This window comes from Arvicola amphibius, chromosome 4 (genome assembly GCF_903992535.2).
Source record: "Arvicola amphibius chromosome 4, mArvAmp1.2, whole genome shotgun sequence".
NCBI classification, from domain to species: domain Eukaryota; kingdom Metazoa; phylum Chordata; class Mammalia; order Rodentia; family Cricetidae; genus Arvicola; species Arvicola amphibius.
The window spans coordinates 98,705,929-98,721,303 of NC_052050.1; the positions used below are offsets into that span (position 1 = coordinate 98,705,929).

At 51.3% G+C, this 15,375-nt stretch overlaps 1 protein-coding gene across 1 annotated transcript in view; it reads right to left on the minus strand.

The window, feature by feature from the left end:
• Positions 1 to 10,153: 10,153 nt before the first annotated feature.
• Positions 10,154 to 15,375, minus strand: part of Tekt5 (tektin 5) — a 33,293-nt gene continuing 28,071 nt past the window's right edge. The window contains exons 6-7 of the mRNA XM_038328963.1: positions 13,353 to 13,507; positions 10,154 to 10,589 (exon numbers count right to left, since the gene is read on the minus strand). Coding sequence (XP_038184891.1) covers positions 10,154 to 10,589; positions 13,353 to 13,507 — 591 coding nt within the window. The remainder of the gene's footprint in view (positions 10,590 to 13,352; positions 13,508 to 15,375) is intronic.

Consider the following 15,375-nt stretch of genomic DNA (forward strand, 5'->3'; position numbering starts at 1 on the left):
AGCATGGTGGTACACACCTGTAATCCTGAATGGTGGTACACACCTGTAATCCAGCATGGTGGTACACACCTGTAATCCTGAATGGTGGCACACACCTGTAATCCAGCATGGTGGTTCACACCTGTAATCCAGCATGGTTGGACATGCCTCTAAACCAGCATGGTGGTTCACACTTGTAATCCAGCATGTTTGGACATGCCTCTAAACCAGCATGGTGGTTCACACTTGTAATTCAGCATGTTTGATATGCCTCTAAACATGGTGGTACACACCTGTGATCTAGCATGTTTGGACACACTTGTAATCCAGCATGGTGGTACACACCTGTAATCCTGAATGGTGGTACACACTTGTAATCCAGCATGGTGGTATACACCTGTAATCCTGAATGGTGGTACACACCTGTAATCCAGCATGGTGGTTCACACCTGTAATCCAGCATGTTTGGACATGCCTCTAAACCAGCATGGTGGTTCACACCTATAATCCAGCATGGTGGTACACACTTGTAATCCAGCATGTTTGATATGCCTCTAAACATGGTGGTACACACCTGTGATCTAGCATGTTTGGACACACTTGTAATCCAGCATGGTGGTACACACCTGTAATCCTGAATGGTGGTACACGCCTGTAATCCAGAATTGTGGTACACACCTGTAATCCAGCATGTTTGGACAGCATGGCTAAGGGCAGTCCCAGCTCACATAACCCTAAGCGTTAGGGGAAAGAACGGCCACAATGAGCCAACAGTACCAGCACCAGTGTGGTGTTCTGGCGTGTTGGCAGCACCCGGTTGTGCCAAAGATAGCAGCAGAAGAAGCCCACCTGCTAACGCTGCCCACCACCTGCTTTCTCTTGGTCTTGGAGCAGATTTCCCAGAACCTCTCAGGAGCAGAATGGACTGAGAATTTCTGCACTCTTGGAGGATATGTTTGGGCCTGCCCAAACCCTCATCCCCTTGCCACCTCAAGTCACCCACTTGGCCAGCACCCTGCTTCTAGGGGGTGGATCTGGCAGAGCCTCAGCCTTCCTTACCTCAAAGGCACTCTATTTACCAGGCCTGGCAAAGTCCAGGCGTTCTAGCTCATGCTGGCCCCTTCTCACCCGCCCCTAAAGGTCACTACCCCAGGGACACATGCCCTTGTGGCCACAGGGATGTGCGGGGAGGTGCCCAGCATAGACATTTGCTTAAGGGAGTAGCCTCAGGGTTTTCAGTGGCCCAGGCCCGTGGGCGTCAAACAAACCATCAGTGTCCAGTGCAGCCCACCCAGCAGAAAACAGTCCTTTCTGTCCCCTGGGGGTGGAGCCTGACAGTAACCCTGTGGTGATGGAGCAAGGGCCACATGGCTACTCCCCATCCTCCCACCCTAGCCCTCCTTGTAAACCTAGCCCCCTACACCCTAGGATGAGGAACCCTGGTGGCTCCAAGTGTCTGAGTGTAGACTGGGTGGTTTTCGATGACAAAGGCAGTATCCACTCAGGCTGGCAGGGCACTGGGAACCCTTGGTCTTCCCCCTTCCCCCGCCCATTCCTGACCCCTGCATAGTAAACTCCAGGAAGGCGAGCAGGCAGGCGGTCTTGCAGCCAAGTTCAAGATCCAAAGAGGCAAGCAGCACTCTTGTAGGTGCCAAGCCTGGGGGAAGGGTGTCAGGGGAGAGGAGAACTGTGTTCCCTCTGTTGCCCCCTCCCCTTGCTTGTGCCCTCTATAGAGTAGCAGAGGAGTTTCTGCCACTCCACTCCTGACTTCCAGGGCATTTATAGTGTTTGCAGAAGTCTGGGGTGGGGAAGTGCCTCTGTGGTGAGGTGAGCTGTTAGCAAACCGTACCAGCAAGAAAGAACCAGAGCACCCTGCTGCATATACCTGAGCAGCTGTGGGGAGGGCAGCTGTGAGGCGGAGGGTTGTGCAGGAGGGAAGTGCTCAGGGCTACTGTTTGCCACACTAGTATATACAGGCTTCCACTGGTACCTAGGATGATGGGATGTCTCCATAGCAAACAGAGGGGTGACGAGGAGGGTATTCACTCTGGTCTCTGTGAGCTTGGTTCCTCTGACTGTAAGTAGTCTCCCATGCTCCACAGAATTGGAGAATATTTGTTATTCCAGAAGGGGAGGCCCATTTGGCTTTAATAGAGTGCCCACCACCTAAGGATTGTCCCAAGCCTCACCTTTGCCTCCAGCCTCAGGTTGGGTTTTATTAATGTTATGGTACCTCACCCAGCTTCAGTTCCAAGGGACTGCCTCTCTCCATCCTGCATTCTTGTGGGATGCTTGTCTCCTGTGGGCAAGGTAATTAACCCACCTGGAACTACTGTTAAATTACCTAGCACATGCCATTCGCCCTGGACATCTCTTCATCTAACAAGAATGTCCTTGACTACCTGCCTGTAGTACAGGGCTGTAATGCCAGCATGTGGAACTTGAGGCAGGAGGATTGCTCCAAGTCCAAGGCTATCCAGGGCTATATAGTGAATTCAAGTTTTGCCTGAGCTACAAAGTGCGCCCAGGACAGTCTAGGTTTTGGGCTGTAGAGTGAGACCTGTTTCCTTTCCCCTTGCAGATCCACACTGTGTACCAGAAGTTGTATAGGAGGTGAGGTTGCAAAGTGAAAGAAAAAGATGACCCGGTCTCTAGGCATTTAGAGGGCAGATTAACTCAGTCTGGCCTATGTCCTGGAGTTTCTGACTCTACAGGTGGGGAAAGCTCAGGAACTTTGCCTGTGTCTGAGTCTGGCTCTCCAGTAGGCCAGGTTGGCCTCAAGCTCACTCACTATGTAGCTGAGGCAGGTCATATATGTATTTCAAGTATTTCACGTGATTTTATTGACAAGGCAGCAACAAAAAAAAAAAATGGCCATAAGGAATTATACGGTGCATACTGGGAAGGAAAGGACGTGGAGGAGACTCCAGAGTTAGAACAGGTAACGCGGTGCTGGAGTGCCTGACTGGGACCTAAGCAGGCAGCTGTGGGCAGGACCAGTGCTAGGCCTGGAAAGAAGAGCATGCGCAGAGGGTGCAGGCAAGGTACCGCCCAAACACTGGAATCCGAGGAGCCGTCGGAACTAAAGCTTACAGCACAGAAGCAGCTTTGAACCTCAGGCTCCAGACCAGGTTGGGCAGACTCAAGCCTCTCTTCCAACACCCTGCTCCAGCTCTGGGCCCAGACACTTGGGAGGGGAATTCCATGACAGGCTTGGGTCTGCCCAACTTTATCTGCTTGGTAGCTTCACAGTGCATCTCAGCTTCCCATAGCTCCTGGTGCTCAGTGGGACGCATCTGCTAGCAGACATAATCAGAATCTCACGTGCCTTCTGCCCACCCCCTCTCACTTAGGCATTGTTTGCCCAGACTCTTGCTGACAGAGAAAGCACGGTTCCGAGAGTCTAAGAGTCACAGGTCCTCTACCCATCCAATCACATGGCTCAGACAAGATCCCCACCCTACCACCTAACACACCCTGCAGCTTCCTCCTCCTGAGGCTGGAGTGCGGTAAGAAGCCACAAAGGGATCTATGCCCAGTGCCCATGGGGCTCGGTTTGGTTGGCATGGTGCTGGCAAGTGCTCAATTCCTACTCCAGGACATGTCAGGGTGTGTGCGGTGCAGGGGCCAGAGGAAGAGGGCACAGGTCTATTTCATTGTGTATAGTGAGGAGGGCCTGAGACCTAGCTACTGATATTCTTTTTTAAGGTGGTGTGTGTGTGTGTGTGTGTGTGCGTGTGTGCGTGTGTGCTTGTGTGTGTGTGTGTGTGTGTGTGTGTGATAAAATGAACCATTTTGGTGTTCATAAGATTATGGGGTATGTACTCTCTTTAAACCTTTATGTAGGATCCAGGGATTGAACTCAGGTCACCAGACTTTCTCAGCAAGTGCCTTTACCTGCTGAGCTATTTCACCAACCCCAAGTGAACCAAAAGTGTGTCGTTTAGCTCTTGGGAGGCAGAGACAGGCAGATCTCTGTGAGTTCGAGGCCAGCCTGATCTACAGACTGAGTTCCTGGACAGCCAGGGCTACACAGTGAAACCTTGTCTTGAAAAACAAAAAACAAACAAACAAAAAAGTGTGTTGCTGAGTCACACCTACAATGTCACGTGAGCCTCACCACTAGCTAGCAACAAACCACACTCATCACCCAAATATGACCCGGTTCCTGTACCTGGGAGGCAGCTGCCTCCACCTCCCCAGAGAAGTTCAAGAGCAAGTTGGAGTGTCCGCTACAGAAGAAGGATCTGAGTTCAGTTCCCAGAGCCTGTGTAAAGATGGAGGAGAGACGCGCCACAGAGCTGTCCTCTGACCTCCACAAGGAGGCCATGAACCTGCGCTCTCCCCATTAGTAAATAAACATTTAAAAATGAGCTGGGTGAACCCGACCTTGTGGACAGCAAGGTACATTGTGTGAACTAACCTCCCTACCCAGTTGTACCAGGTCTGTCCCTCCATGGTAGGTAAGGGCAACCCCAAATATGGAAAAGAGACCATCACCCAAGACAGTAATTTTGTCTCACCCCTATTCTCAGCTAATGGGTCTCCATCATCAGACATTACCAAACCCAAGCCCAGCAAGGACACATGTGACACCCTGTGAAAACACACATGCCACCAGCTGCAGCCCCACCAGCTGTATGGTGCTGAATGGATGGGGCCAGCAGCTCCTTGCATGCCCATCTCAGCTGTCCTGGGTGCCCACACCCCAAGCTTGACCTCGGAGGAGTGCCAAGAATGCCAAGTAGTACGACTGGGTGGGGAGGAGGGAGAGTTGGCCAAGTCTCAGGGACACAGAGAATTCCATCCCTGGGCACGTCTGAGGTCACATGGTATCAAGAAGGTGCAACCAGAGACTGGAAACCCAGCCCCCTCCCATATCAGACTAGGAATGTTCTGTATGTCTTCAGGGGAGGAACCGGAGTCTGCAGCAGTCTTAGGAATTTCAATTGTGTTCTGAACCCTCCACCCAGCCTGCATGAGGGGGGCACTTGTCTAGAGCACTTTTGGACCCGCAGGAGTGAACAGCTGAGACTTTGTGTGATGTTGACTCACTGACATTTCTGGGCCAGGCTAAACAACGCACACACTTTACTCTCCAAGCTGGAAGCAGGGTGGATATGTGGAGTATCCCAGGGGAGCCAAGGGCCATCATCCTCACTGTTGCAGTGGGCAAGTAGCCTCACCTCCCTGTGCCTGTTTTCTCAACTGTAAAGCAGGTGGGCCATGCCCATTTCATGGGGTGAGTGTGGGGTTACCTGGCCGAGTCCAGCCCTTGGCATCCTCCTCATAGTCTGGATGTTAGCACTGCTCGTGACTAACGCCTGGTTGTGGGGGGGGGTGATTGGAGAACCACTTTCTCAGGTCAGCGGGTAGATAGGGCTGTGGTGCCTGCTCATTCACAGAGCCTGTGTAAGTACAGGTTGTAACTGTGTAACAAACTGTAACTACAACCCTGCCACTGCCCTCGCAAACCATAGCCTTCTTTTATTTGGGAAGCTGAAGTCAGCGGTTTCTACTCTGGACAGGTGAATCTAGGCTGAACTCTTATCCCCTCATCTAGTTATTGTGACTATTGGTGCTCTCTGTACTTGAATTTTTGTAATTTTGTTTCATCATCACATTTATCTATATGCGTTTGTGCGTGTATCTGCGTGTGCCAGAGCACACGTGTGGTGGTCAGAGGACAACTGCTACCAGGTGGGTCCAGGAATTGAACTCGGGTCATCAGGCTTGGAAGCAAGCACCTCTGCCAGCTTAACCATTTCTGGTTTACAACCAGCCTTACCAGTGTTCACTGACGCTCTTCCACGGCACCACCGAGAGGTCAGCTCTCTCTGCAGGTCCAAGAGCCAGGGCTTTAAGAAGAGCATAGATGCCTTCTGTCTGCAGAATCTCCGCCCACTGATTCCCTTCTCACGGCTTAAGAGTCCCAGGAACTTGTTTTGCTTTTAGACTTCAGGTTCTTGATATGGCTGTGTGAAACACTGGACTTCGGCCCTCTTAATCTGTCTTCAGCCATTGACAAAAGGACACCTGCAGGCACACAGTTGGACAGGGGCACACCTTGAAAGCCACAGTCGGGATTGGCTCGCCTTTCCCCCTTCATGCCCATCCACCCAGTGAAAGAGAACCGGTGTCTGTCTAGATGGGCAATGGAAGAGAGAGTGTGGCCAAGTTCAGGAAAGACAAGGAGGGGACACCAATGGGACTTGTGACTGATTCCACTCGGGATGAGAGAGGACCACAGAGCACTCCAGCACTGGATGGAGCGACCAGGCTGCGGTGGATTATTGTCACTGCTGGGACAGTTTCAGTCTGAAGTGTCCCCTTCAGGCTCAGGTTTTGAATTGCTTGATTCCCCAGTTGGTGACAATATCTTGGGAGGCTCTAGAACTGTGGAAAGTGACACCTGGTTGGCAGAAGTTCATCATGAGGATGAGGCCTTCCAATCTGGCTGGCTCCCTCTTCCCAGGTCCACCATGGTGTGTTCCATATGTTCCAGACAGAGCCACTCCGCCATCTCTTCCCTGCTAGGATGGATATGTCCTCTCTTGAGTCACTTTCTCAGGTATGTTAGTCACGATGATGTTAAGGAACTGATGCACGATACACGGGAGGGGACTTTGGCTCGGTGACCAGACATGAAGGCTGAAGTCTTGTTCACACTGGGTCTGGTGAGGCTTCCCTGGAGCAGAGCAGGCTGCATGGTGGAGTTTCAGTTCTGATGTCTCTCTTCTGACTCAGCCATCGGTAGAAGAAAACCCAAATCTTCAGGAGGTGTGTGACACTCACCTGCCAGGGCTGTCAGAGCCCAGGGCTGGAAGTAGGGCTCAGCACATCCTCAGGAGGTGTGTGTGTGTGACTCCCATTTGCCAGGAGATCCAGAGCTGGAGAGGGGGCTCAGCAGGTAATAGCACTTGCTGCCTAGTCTGACTACTTCTAAGTTCGAGTCCCAGGACATACGTGGTAGAACTGACATGTTGTGCCATGCGTGCACATGTGCGCACACGTGCTCGCAAACACACACACGTAAAAAAATATGCTTTTGTAAAAGAGCCACCGGACTCCCCAGCCACACAGAGCTGCTTTGCTCCTCAGGAGGAGAAGGCCTGTGAAAATACAGCAATCACATTTGGAGTCTGGCACAGAAATACACCATGAGCAGCTCACACAGGAAAGTGGTGCCATGGGGAGCCAGCCATGCCTGTTCTCCACCCAAGTCCTGAGTCTCTCCGGCTCAGAGCCCTTGGCACTCGCCCTTTGCTTAATGACCCATCCAGTGGGTCAGGGAACCAGTGTTGTAATTTGAAAAAAAAGTGATGCATGACAGAAAGGAGCCATGAGACAGAGCTCAGGTAGAGGTTTTTTTGTTTTTGTTGTTTTTGTTTTTTTCTCCCTCAGGAGGAAGGAAAGTGAATGGGAAAAGGGGGGGAGGGAGAGGGAAGACCAGCCTCTGGGGACAGGAATGGCAGAAGAGAAGAGAGGAGAGAGAGAGAGAGAGAGAGAGAGAGAGAGAGAGAGAGAGAGAGGACATGGGAAGGGCCCATTTAAAGGGGAACACAGTGAATGTGCACAGGCTTTGTGGCTACAGCTGAGGATGTACACCCTAAGGTCAGTACAGATGCCCAAATACTATCACCGAGGGCACTACATTTAAGTCCCTTCTTTAAAAGCAAATAGGTTTGGCTGCATGCATGTTTGTGCACCACATGTGTGCCTGGTGCCCATGAAGTTCAGAACAGGGCATTAGTTCCCCTAGAACTGGAGTTATCAATGGTTGTGAACCACCTCGTGGGTACTGGGAATCGAACCCAGGTCCTCTTATCTGTGGGCAGTCCCTCCAGCCCCTTGAAGTGTTTTCTTTCTCAACCCTCAGGACTTGAATTTTCCAGAGGCACCAGGCTTTTCCCATGTCTTCTTATCCCTGCCCCTCTTTAAGACCAGAGCTCATTTAGACCAAGCTCGTGCCAGATGCCATGTGAGGAGATGACTTTGAACTTCTGATCACCCTGATCCTGAGGGCTGGGATTGAAGCGTGCTTCCCCACACCAGACCACTTTTTGTTTTTTTTTCTGTGCACGCTTTTGCTTGCACGAGTTGATGAACACCACATGCCCTCAGGCATAAGAGGAGACACCCAGTCCATTGGACCTGGAGTTGCAGGCCCTTGAAGCCCTGTGCTCTGCAAAAGCAGTATGCTCCCCTAACTGCTGAGCCAGCTCTCCAGACCCACGATACCCAGTTCTGTGTGGTGCTGGAGGGTGGAGCCCAGGGCTTCATGCATGGTGGGAAGACATGTCAGCCAGTGAGACCTTTGAAGCAGGACAAGAAGAAGGAAGGCCAGTGGCAAGAGCAATACCCAACTCTGTGTCATCTGTACCAAAGAACATGGGTAGAAGGTAGACATATAAACTGTTTCTGCCCTTGAGGCAGGACTGTCCAGCCCTGGGCAGCCTGGAATTTGCTCTGAAAACCAGGCTGACCTCAAACTCACAGAAACCTACCTGCCTACCTCTGCCTCCTGAGATAAAAAGTGTGGGTCACCACAACCAGCTCCCCGCCCTCCCCCCGCTTTTTAAGAAGTCAAATGTGCATATAGATGCATATAAATTCACCCTTCATTTTCAAATGCCAGCAAGGGGTGCTATGGATTCTTAAAAGCTTCTAGAAATAGGGCCTGGGCCCATACCCCTCAGCCTTCTCAGTCCCCATACCATGGACTTCACCTCTTTCCTCATTGCTCTTCACTTTTCTCTCTCCAGGATCGCCTAGAGTTATAGCACCAGTTCTGGTCTTCAGGAAAATGCTAAAATGCTGGGCTCAGGCGTACATGTGCACGCACGCGTGAGCACACACACACATACACACGTGTGTGTGCACTCCCTAGCACTCAGATGGCAGAGACTAGATCAACAAAGTTTGAGTCTAGCAAGGGCCGCTTATCAAGACCCCTATCTCAAAGAACAAAATAATAAAAATGTGTCAAGATCATGAAAAACAAGGGAAGATAGGATACTAGCAGATGGATAGATAGATAAACAAACAAACAAACAAATGAGATCCATTCTAACCCAGTAGAATGTGCATGGGATTCTGGATCAGAAAGAGGAAGTGGATGAACAAACCAGTGTGATCTAACAAACTCTGGAATTTAGTAGACTGAAATGTGTAGATAGTAACTTCTGAGTTTGGCAGATTCTCTATAACATCTAAGATGCCAGTCATCAGAGGCTGAACGTGGTGACAAAGCCTTTAATCTCAGCACTGGGAGGCACAGGCAGGAGAGTCTGAGTTAAAGAACAGCCTGGGTTACACAGTGACACTCTGTAGCAAGAAGACAGACAGGCAGACAGATGGACAGAAAGAAAGAAATGACAGACAGACAGAGAGAGAGAGAGAGAGAGAGAGAGAGAGAGAGAGAGAGAGAGAGAGAGAGAGAGAGAGAGAGAGAGAGAAATTCGGAGTTATGGATTCGGAGTTACGGATGGAGCCACCACGTGGATGCTGGGAATCAGACCGGGATCCTCCACAAGAACAGAAAGTGCTCTTAGCTGCTGAGACAGCTCTCCAGTCCGGAGTCTTTGTTGCACCGCACAGCCTACTCCAGGCTAGCTGCCTGGGCACTTCCTGGCAGCCCTGTTTCTGCCTCCCTTCCAGCTGTGAGCGGCTGGCTACAGATATGCGTACCCCCTCACCTAGCTTTTTAACGTAGGTCCTGGCTATTTCGCTTGTGCAGCAAGGGCTCAGCATCTGAACCACCTCCTCTGCCCAACTCTGTTACTGTTGCACTTATCTATACAATCTGACACTACTGGGAAATGAACCCGGTATCTTAAGCATGCTAGGCAAGTAAGTCATCAAGTCTGATTGATCCCCAGCTGATATTCTGAATATTTAAATAGTGAGGAGAGGAAGGACAGAGAGAAGGGAACAGAGGAGAGAAGAGGCGGGAGGAAGGAAGCCTCGGGCATTCCTGGGGATGCCCAAGGGCTCCAGGCTCCGCCCTTGAGTAAACCCGTCTCAGGACCTCCCACCGATCCATCAGCCCCAGGAACTAGCTCAAAGAGCTTTGATTTACTTCGGTTCTGTAGCTTCACATTTTCATGAAGATAGGAAAGGGAGAAAATGACTCTTTTATTTTCTTTTTCAGCTTTTTCCAGCGTTATGCCATTTAACAAACCGGCGCAAAGCAGGAGCCTGGGCAGGAACAAGACCCAGAGCCAGCACAGACCGAAGAGCTTCCACAAGGGGCGGATCCCCCGCAAGGGGCGGATCTCCCGCAAGGGGCGGGGCCTCCACAAACTGTTGAGCCTTCGCCAGAGGGCCTGCCGCAGGGGGCGGGGCTGACACAAGGGCTGAAGCTGGCGCAAGGGCCTGGGCAGACCCCAGAGCAGGTATAACCCACCAGGCGGGGTGTGCTGGGGAAGACCTTGCGCATGCGCATGCACTTCTCCTTGTCGATGCATAAGGTGTTGGCCTTGATGGCCAGCTCGTGCTCCAGCCGGGACTTGGTCATCACCAGCAGCTGAAGCGTGTCTTGTGTCTCCCGCAGCCTCAGCCTGAGCGTCTGTAGGGTGTCGTCTATAGTGAAAACCTCGTTCACGAGCCTGCGGTGGGGCGAAGAGAAACCTCAGTGACACTCCTTTCAGCACAGCCACCCCGTATGCGGCGGGGAAGGTGCCTTGGATGGCCACAGCACTGCAGTCCTCAGCCCTGGAGAGGAGGGCAGGTGGATGCGCACCCCTGGGAGGGTCACCCAGGCTGACAAAGCACTGAGGCAACAGATGGGACAAAGAGCAGGATCTGACAATAATTTAACCATGGGTTTGCCACCAGAACCTGCAGTCCCTTCCTTGCTTCTCCAACCTGAACTGAAGACAAATCTTCACACTAAGTGTCCACAGCAGCACTGTCCACCATGGCCCAGAAGAGAAAGACGAACGGTGGCTTAACCACACTGTGAAACTATTCAGTGTAATAGAAGGCACGGTTCACTCTGTTTTTGTCTCTGAGACGGTGTCATTGTGCTGGCCATAGTGACATTGTCTCCAACTCCAGTGCTCAAGCTGCCCTCCTGTCTAAGCCGCTTAAGCACACCTGACCTATTATGTGACTTGTTTTGCCTTGCTTTTGCTCCCCTCCCCCCACCTTCTCCTTCCCTTTCCTGTCCTGGTCTCACATAGTCCAGGCTGACCTCAAATTCTCTATACAGCTAAAGGGTGACCACCTGGAACACCTTCTCCTCCTCCCTTCACCTCCCAAGAGTTGAGATTATAGGCATGAGTCCTTTTTTGAAAGGGTATTGTTTTTGTTTTGGGTTTTCAAGAAAGGGTAGTTCAGGCTATCCTGGAACTTGCTCTGTAGACCAGACTGGCTTTGAACTCAGAGATCTGCCTACTTCCTCCTGCTTCTGCCTCCCAAATGCTAGGATTAAAGGCATGTGCCACCATCACCTGGCCATGTCAGGTATATTTTAAATAAGAGTTGGCTACTTTGAAAACATGGTCTCTGCCAGTAACACACAAGGGCTAGCCTCATTTACATATGAGACCAGGTGCATGGTGGCTTTTGCTCAGGTCCCTTTTCCAGCTGGAACACACATCCATGCTGCCTTAATTCCTCTTGGATCATAGGTTCACATCTCAGAGAATTATGGCTCCTAACCAGTGTAAGCCACTGCTCTGGAATAGAGCCCCTCCCAGCAACCCACAGACACGAGCCAACTGACTCAGCTTAGGCACAGTGAAAAGACCCCTAGAGACATGGGGGAGGTGGTCAGAGGCCAGTCCTGTCTCACCCCGTCTCCCTAGGCTCTCCGAAAGTACTGACGAGGCTCTGAAGGCGGAGTTCGGATTACAGAGGGGAAAAGATGAGAATGAACGGGTGGCATGGGGTTCCACAACGGTACTGCCACAGGGACTCCGGGTTAGTCATGCTGTCCATGCGTGACAAGCCCAGGAGCCATATGGGCTGAAGAACACCTGAAACATGACTTCTTGTTCAGAAGCTGATAAAAAAAAAATAAATGAATAAAATAAGCCCTCCATTCAATTCATAGTCTACATCTTAAATTAAGCTTTAAAAACTTTTAAAGACAAGGCCTCATGTAGCCTAGACTGGCCTCAAACTCTATGTAGCTAAGGATGGTCCTCCTGCCTCAGCCTCCTGAGCATTCTGTGCATAGTTTCTGTGGTGCTGGGGACCAAACTCAGTGTCTCATGCATGCTAGGCAAGCGCCCTTCCCGTTGACCTACATATCCAGCCCATTTCATTTCAAATAAGTTCAATTTATGGGTATGGGGTTCAGTTGGCAGAGTGCTTGCCTGGCATGTGTAAGGCTCTGAGTTCAATCCCCTGTTCCACATAAAAAGAAAAGTAAGCAACCAAGCAAGCAAGAAACAAGAAGAGACCAACAATAGATTCCAGGAGTGTGGCAGCCACCAAAAGCCAGAGGGAGGCTTGACCCCCGTGCCTGATGCTTCTGAGCCCCCTTTCTGGAGACTCGCGCCCCTCTCCTGTTGTCCATGGAAGCAAGTCACTTAGCTAGCAGGGTAGGCGGGATCTAGCCACACAGGAAGGACTTGGGCTCTTTGCAAAGAGAGAGGTTGGAGATAAACAGGGCTGCAAGCAGGCACCTCTCCCATCAGATGCTAGAGAGAGATGCCAGAGCTGTCTGTCTCTGCTGCCAATGTCTTCTTGGCCTCGCAGAGGAAGCAGGAGGGTTTCCTGAGCAGAGAGGCAGCGCTGGCGGGTGAGGGAGCTTTAGAGAGAGACTGTCAGGGTGCAACCCAGAATGCAGACCTCCATCCAGCTCACAGCTGAGATCTGAGACTGGGAGTCCTGATTCCTGCAGGGTCCGGTTCCCAGACCCGGGGTTAGTACCTCCTGCAGCCGTCCAGGCAGGATTGAAGATATTTCAAAGAGAGGCTGCATCTCTCACTTTGGACCACATGATTGAAACTATAGTTCCCAAGAGACTGAGGTTCCCTCCCACAGGAGTTCAAACGGAGAAGGAGCACGGGAAATCTTACACAGCTCTAACAATCTCATCAGACTGTCTAGCCGGAGAGACAAGGGCTCCATGATGGGCGAGACCATGCCGTGACTAGGGCTGCTATACAGTCATCTTTCCTCTTTTTAAACCTAAGCTCATTTCAGGACTCTGAAGATGGGCTGGGGTGAGGGATGGAAATGGGCCACACCTTATAAATCTCCCGTCTACCTGGTGTGTTAGACGAGCAGATAAACCCAGCATGTTAGAATTGCCAGGGAGAGCCCAGGCTCTGATGCTTTCAGCAGTAATAGTGCCATCTCTGAGACCCCCACTCTTCTCTTCCTGGACCCCAGTGGCCCCACCCACCTCCACTCACTTGAACTGTGGTATATCTCTGCAGAGTTCCACGTTAGGTCGTCGGGTCCTGCACGCCAGCCTGGTCTGTGCCACCTTCAGTGGGCACTCCTTGGCCATGATGGCTCTCTCCAGCAACATGATGGTGTTCTCTGCCTGGAAGATCTCCTGCAGTGTCTGTGGGGACCAGTAGACTGTCACACACACCTCAGATTTCTCTCACCTCCTCCTCTTGGGGAAGGCAGGGAGTTGAAGTCACTTCAGGGGCCTCCAGCCTTTAAAGTCCTCCTTCCCCAACCCTGAACCCCTTAGGGACACGGACTGTGACTGGGATGACCTTGAGAAGTTGGTGCCACTACTGTAGGTCACTGGACACTGGTGCTGGGTCAGTACCAAGACAAATTTTGGTTTTAAAACTCTGCTGTGGGAAGAGAGGGAGAGGGAAGAAGGGAGGTGTGGGAAGACCTTCTGTCTATGTGTTGCTTTTATTGGTTAATGAATAAAGCTGTTTCAGCCAGTGGCTTAGCAGAATAGGACAAGGCAGGAGTTCCAAGCATATAGAGGAGAGAGTAGGCAGAGTAAGGAAGAAGCCATGTAGCCCTGCCAGAGACAGATGCCGGATGGAACTTTACCCAGTGAGCCACAGCCACGTGGCAATACACAGATTAATAAAAATGGGTTAATTTAAGATATAAGAGTAAGCCAGAAATATGCTTAAGCTATTGGTCAAACAGTATTGCAAATAATATAGTTTCTGTGTGATTATTTTGTGGTCTGTGCAGATGGGAACAAACAAGCGGCCTCCTATTACAGCCTGATTTCAAGATGACCTCACCTCCCGTCCTTCCTCAGTTCTAGAATGGAGCCCATGGTTGCTCATTTCTCCACATGCTTCCCCCCTCTCAACTGCATGTCTTGATCAGACCTGTCTGTGGGTTTTCCAGAACACTGGGGTTTTCCAGAACCTTCTGCTATGGCTCACTGATTATTCATGCCCAGGGCACATCTGCCCAGGCCCAGGTGGGTGTTCCTACTGCCAAAAATTGTTCTCACAGCCTCTTATCTAGCCTGTCACTCAGCCGGACTGTTTTTATCCAAAGGGAGAATAAAAGTCCCACAAGTTCCACTGAGGTGCAACTCCTGCCCAAGCTCTGGAAGCCTGTGTGCCTCCAAAAGTCTGTGGAGGACTGTGACCCCCAAAGGCTGGAGGGTAAGCAGCAATGTGGGCTGGCCAGTGGCTGGACTTTCCTGCTGAAGGGGAAGCCATCAGGGCCCTAACAGAGGGCAGGAGAGGGTCCTGATGTGGCCTTCCTAGTGAGCGAGCTACTTCTGCCAGGCATATTTGTCAAAGGTGATGAATGCCAACAGCACAATCCTGCTTTGAGATCCTCTCTGATCCAAGCATGTAAATATCACATATATTTGTAATGACACATTAAATGAAGACTCACATATCTATATCTAATCAAAATGGGCCTCCTGGAACGTAGAGAGAGCAGCTAGTGCTATAACAAAGTCAGCGAAGACGTGAGCGAGGCGCTTCACAAGAGTGCGTACAAATAATAAACACATTAGGGGAGGAGGAAAAAGGAGGAGGAGGAGGAGGAGGAAGAGGGGAAGGAGGGAAGAGAGGAGGGAGAGGGAGAGCGAGGGAGGGAGGAGAAAAAGAGGAGAGGAGGAGGAGGGGGAGGGGAGGAGGAGCGGAGGAGGAAGGGGGAAGGAGAAGAGAGGGAGAAGCGTAAGGGGGAAGGGAGGAGGAATGGCTAGGGGGAGTGGGGACTGGAGTTGTCCAGCAGATCCCGCAGTGAGGAGTAAGTGTAGGGGGCGAAGGGAGGGACTGGGAATTGCTAGAATGCTAGAGGTGGTTCTCCATTTCAGTCGCAGAAAGTCACAGACAGAGACTGTAAGAGGAGGCACATGGGGTCGAAGGGAGCCTCAAGGAAACAGGGGAGGAGGGGCTGATCTCTGGGAAGAAATGCTGTGGACTGGAATAGGCAGTTGTGGTCCGATCTGAGGACAGTGCCCCAAGCAGAGGGAGAGCAGGA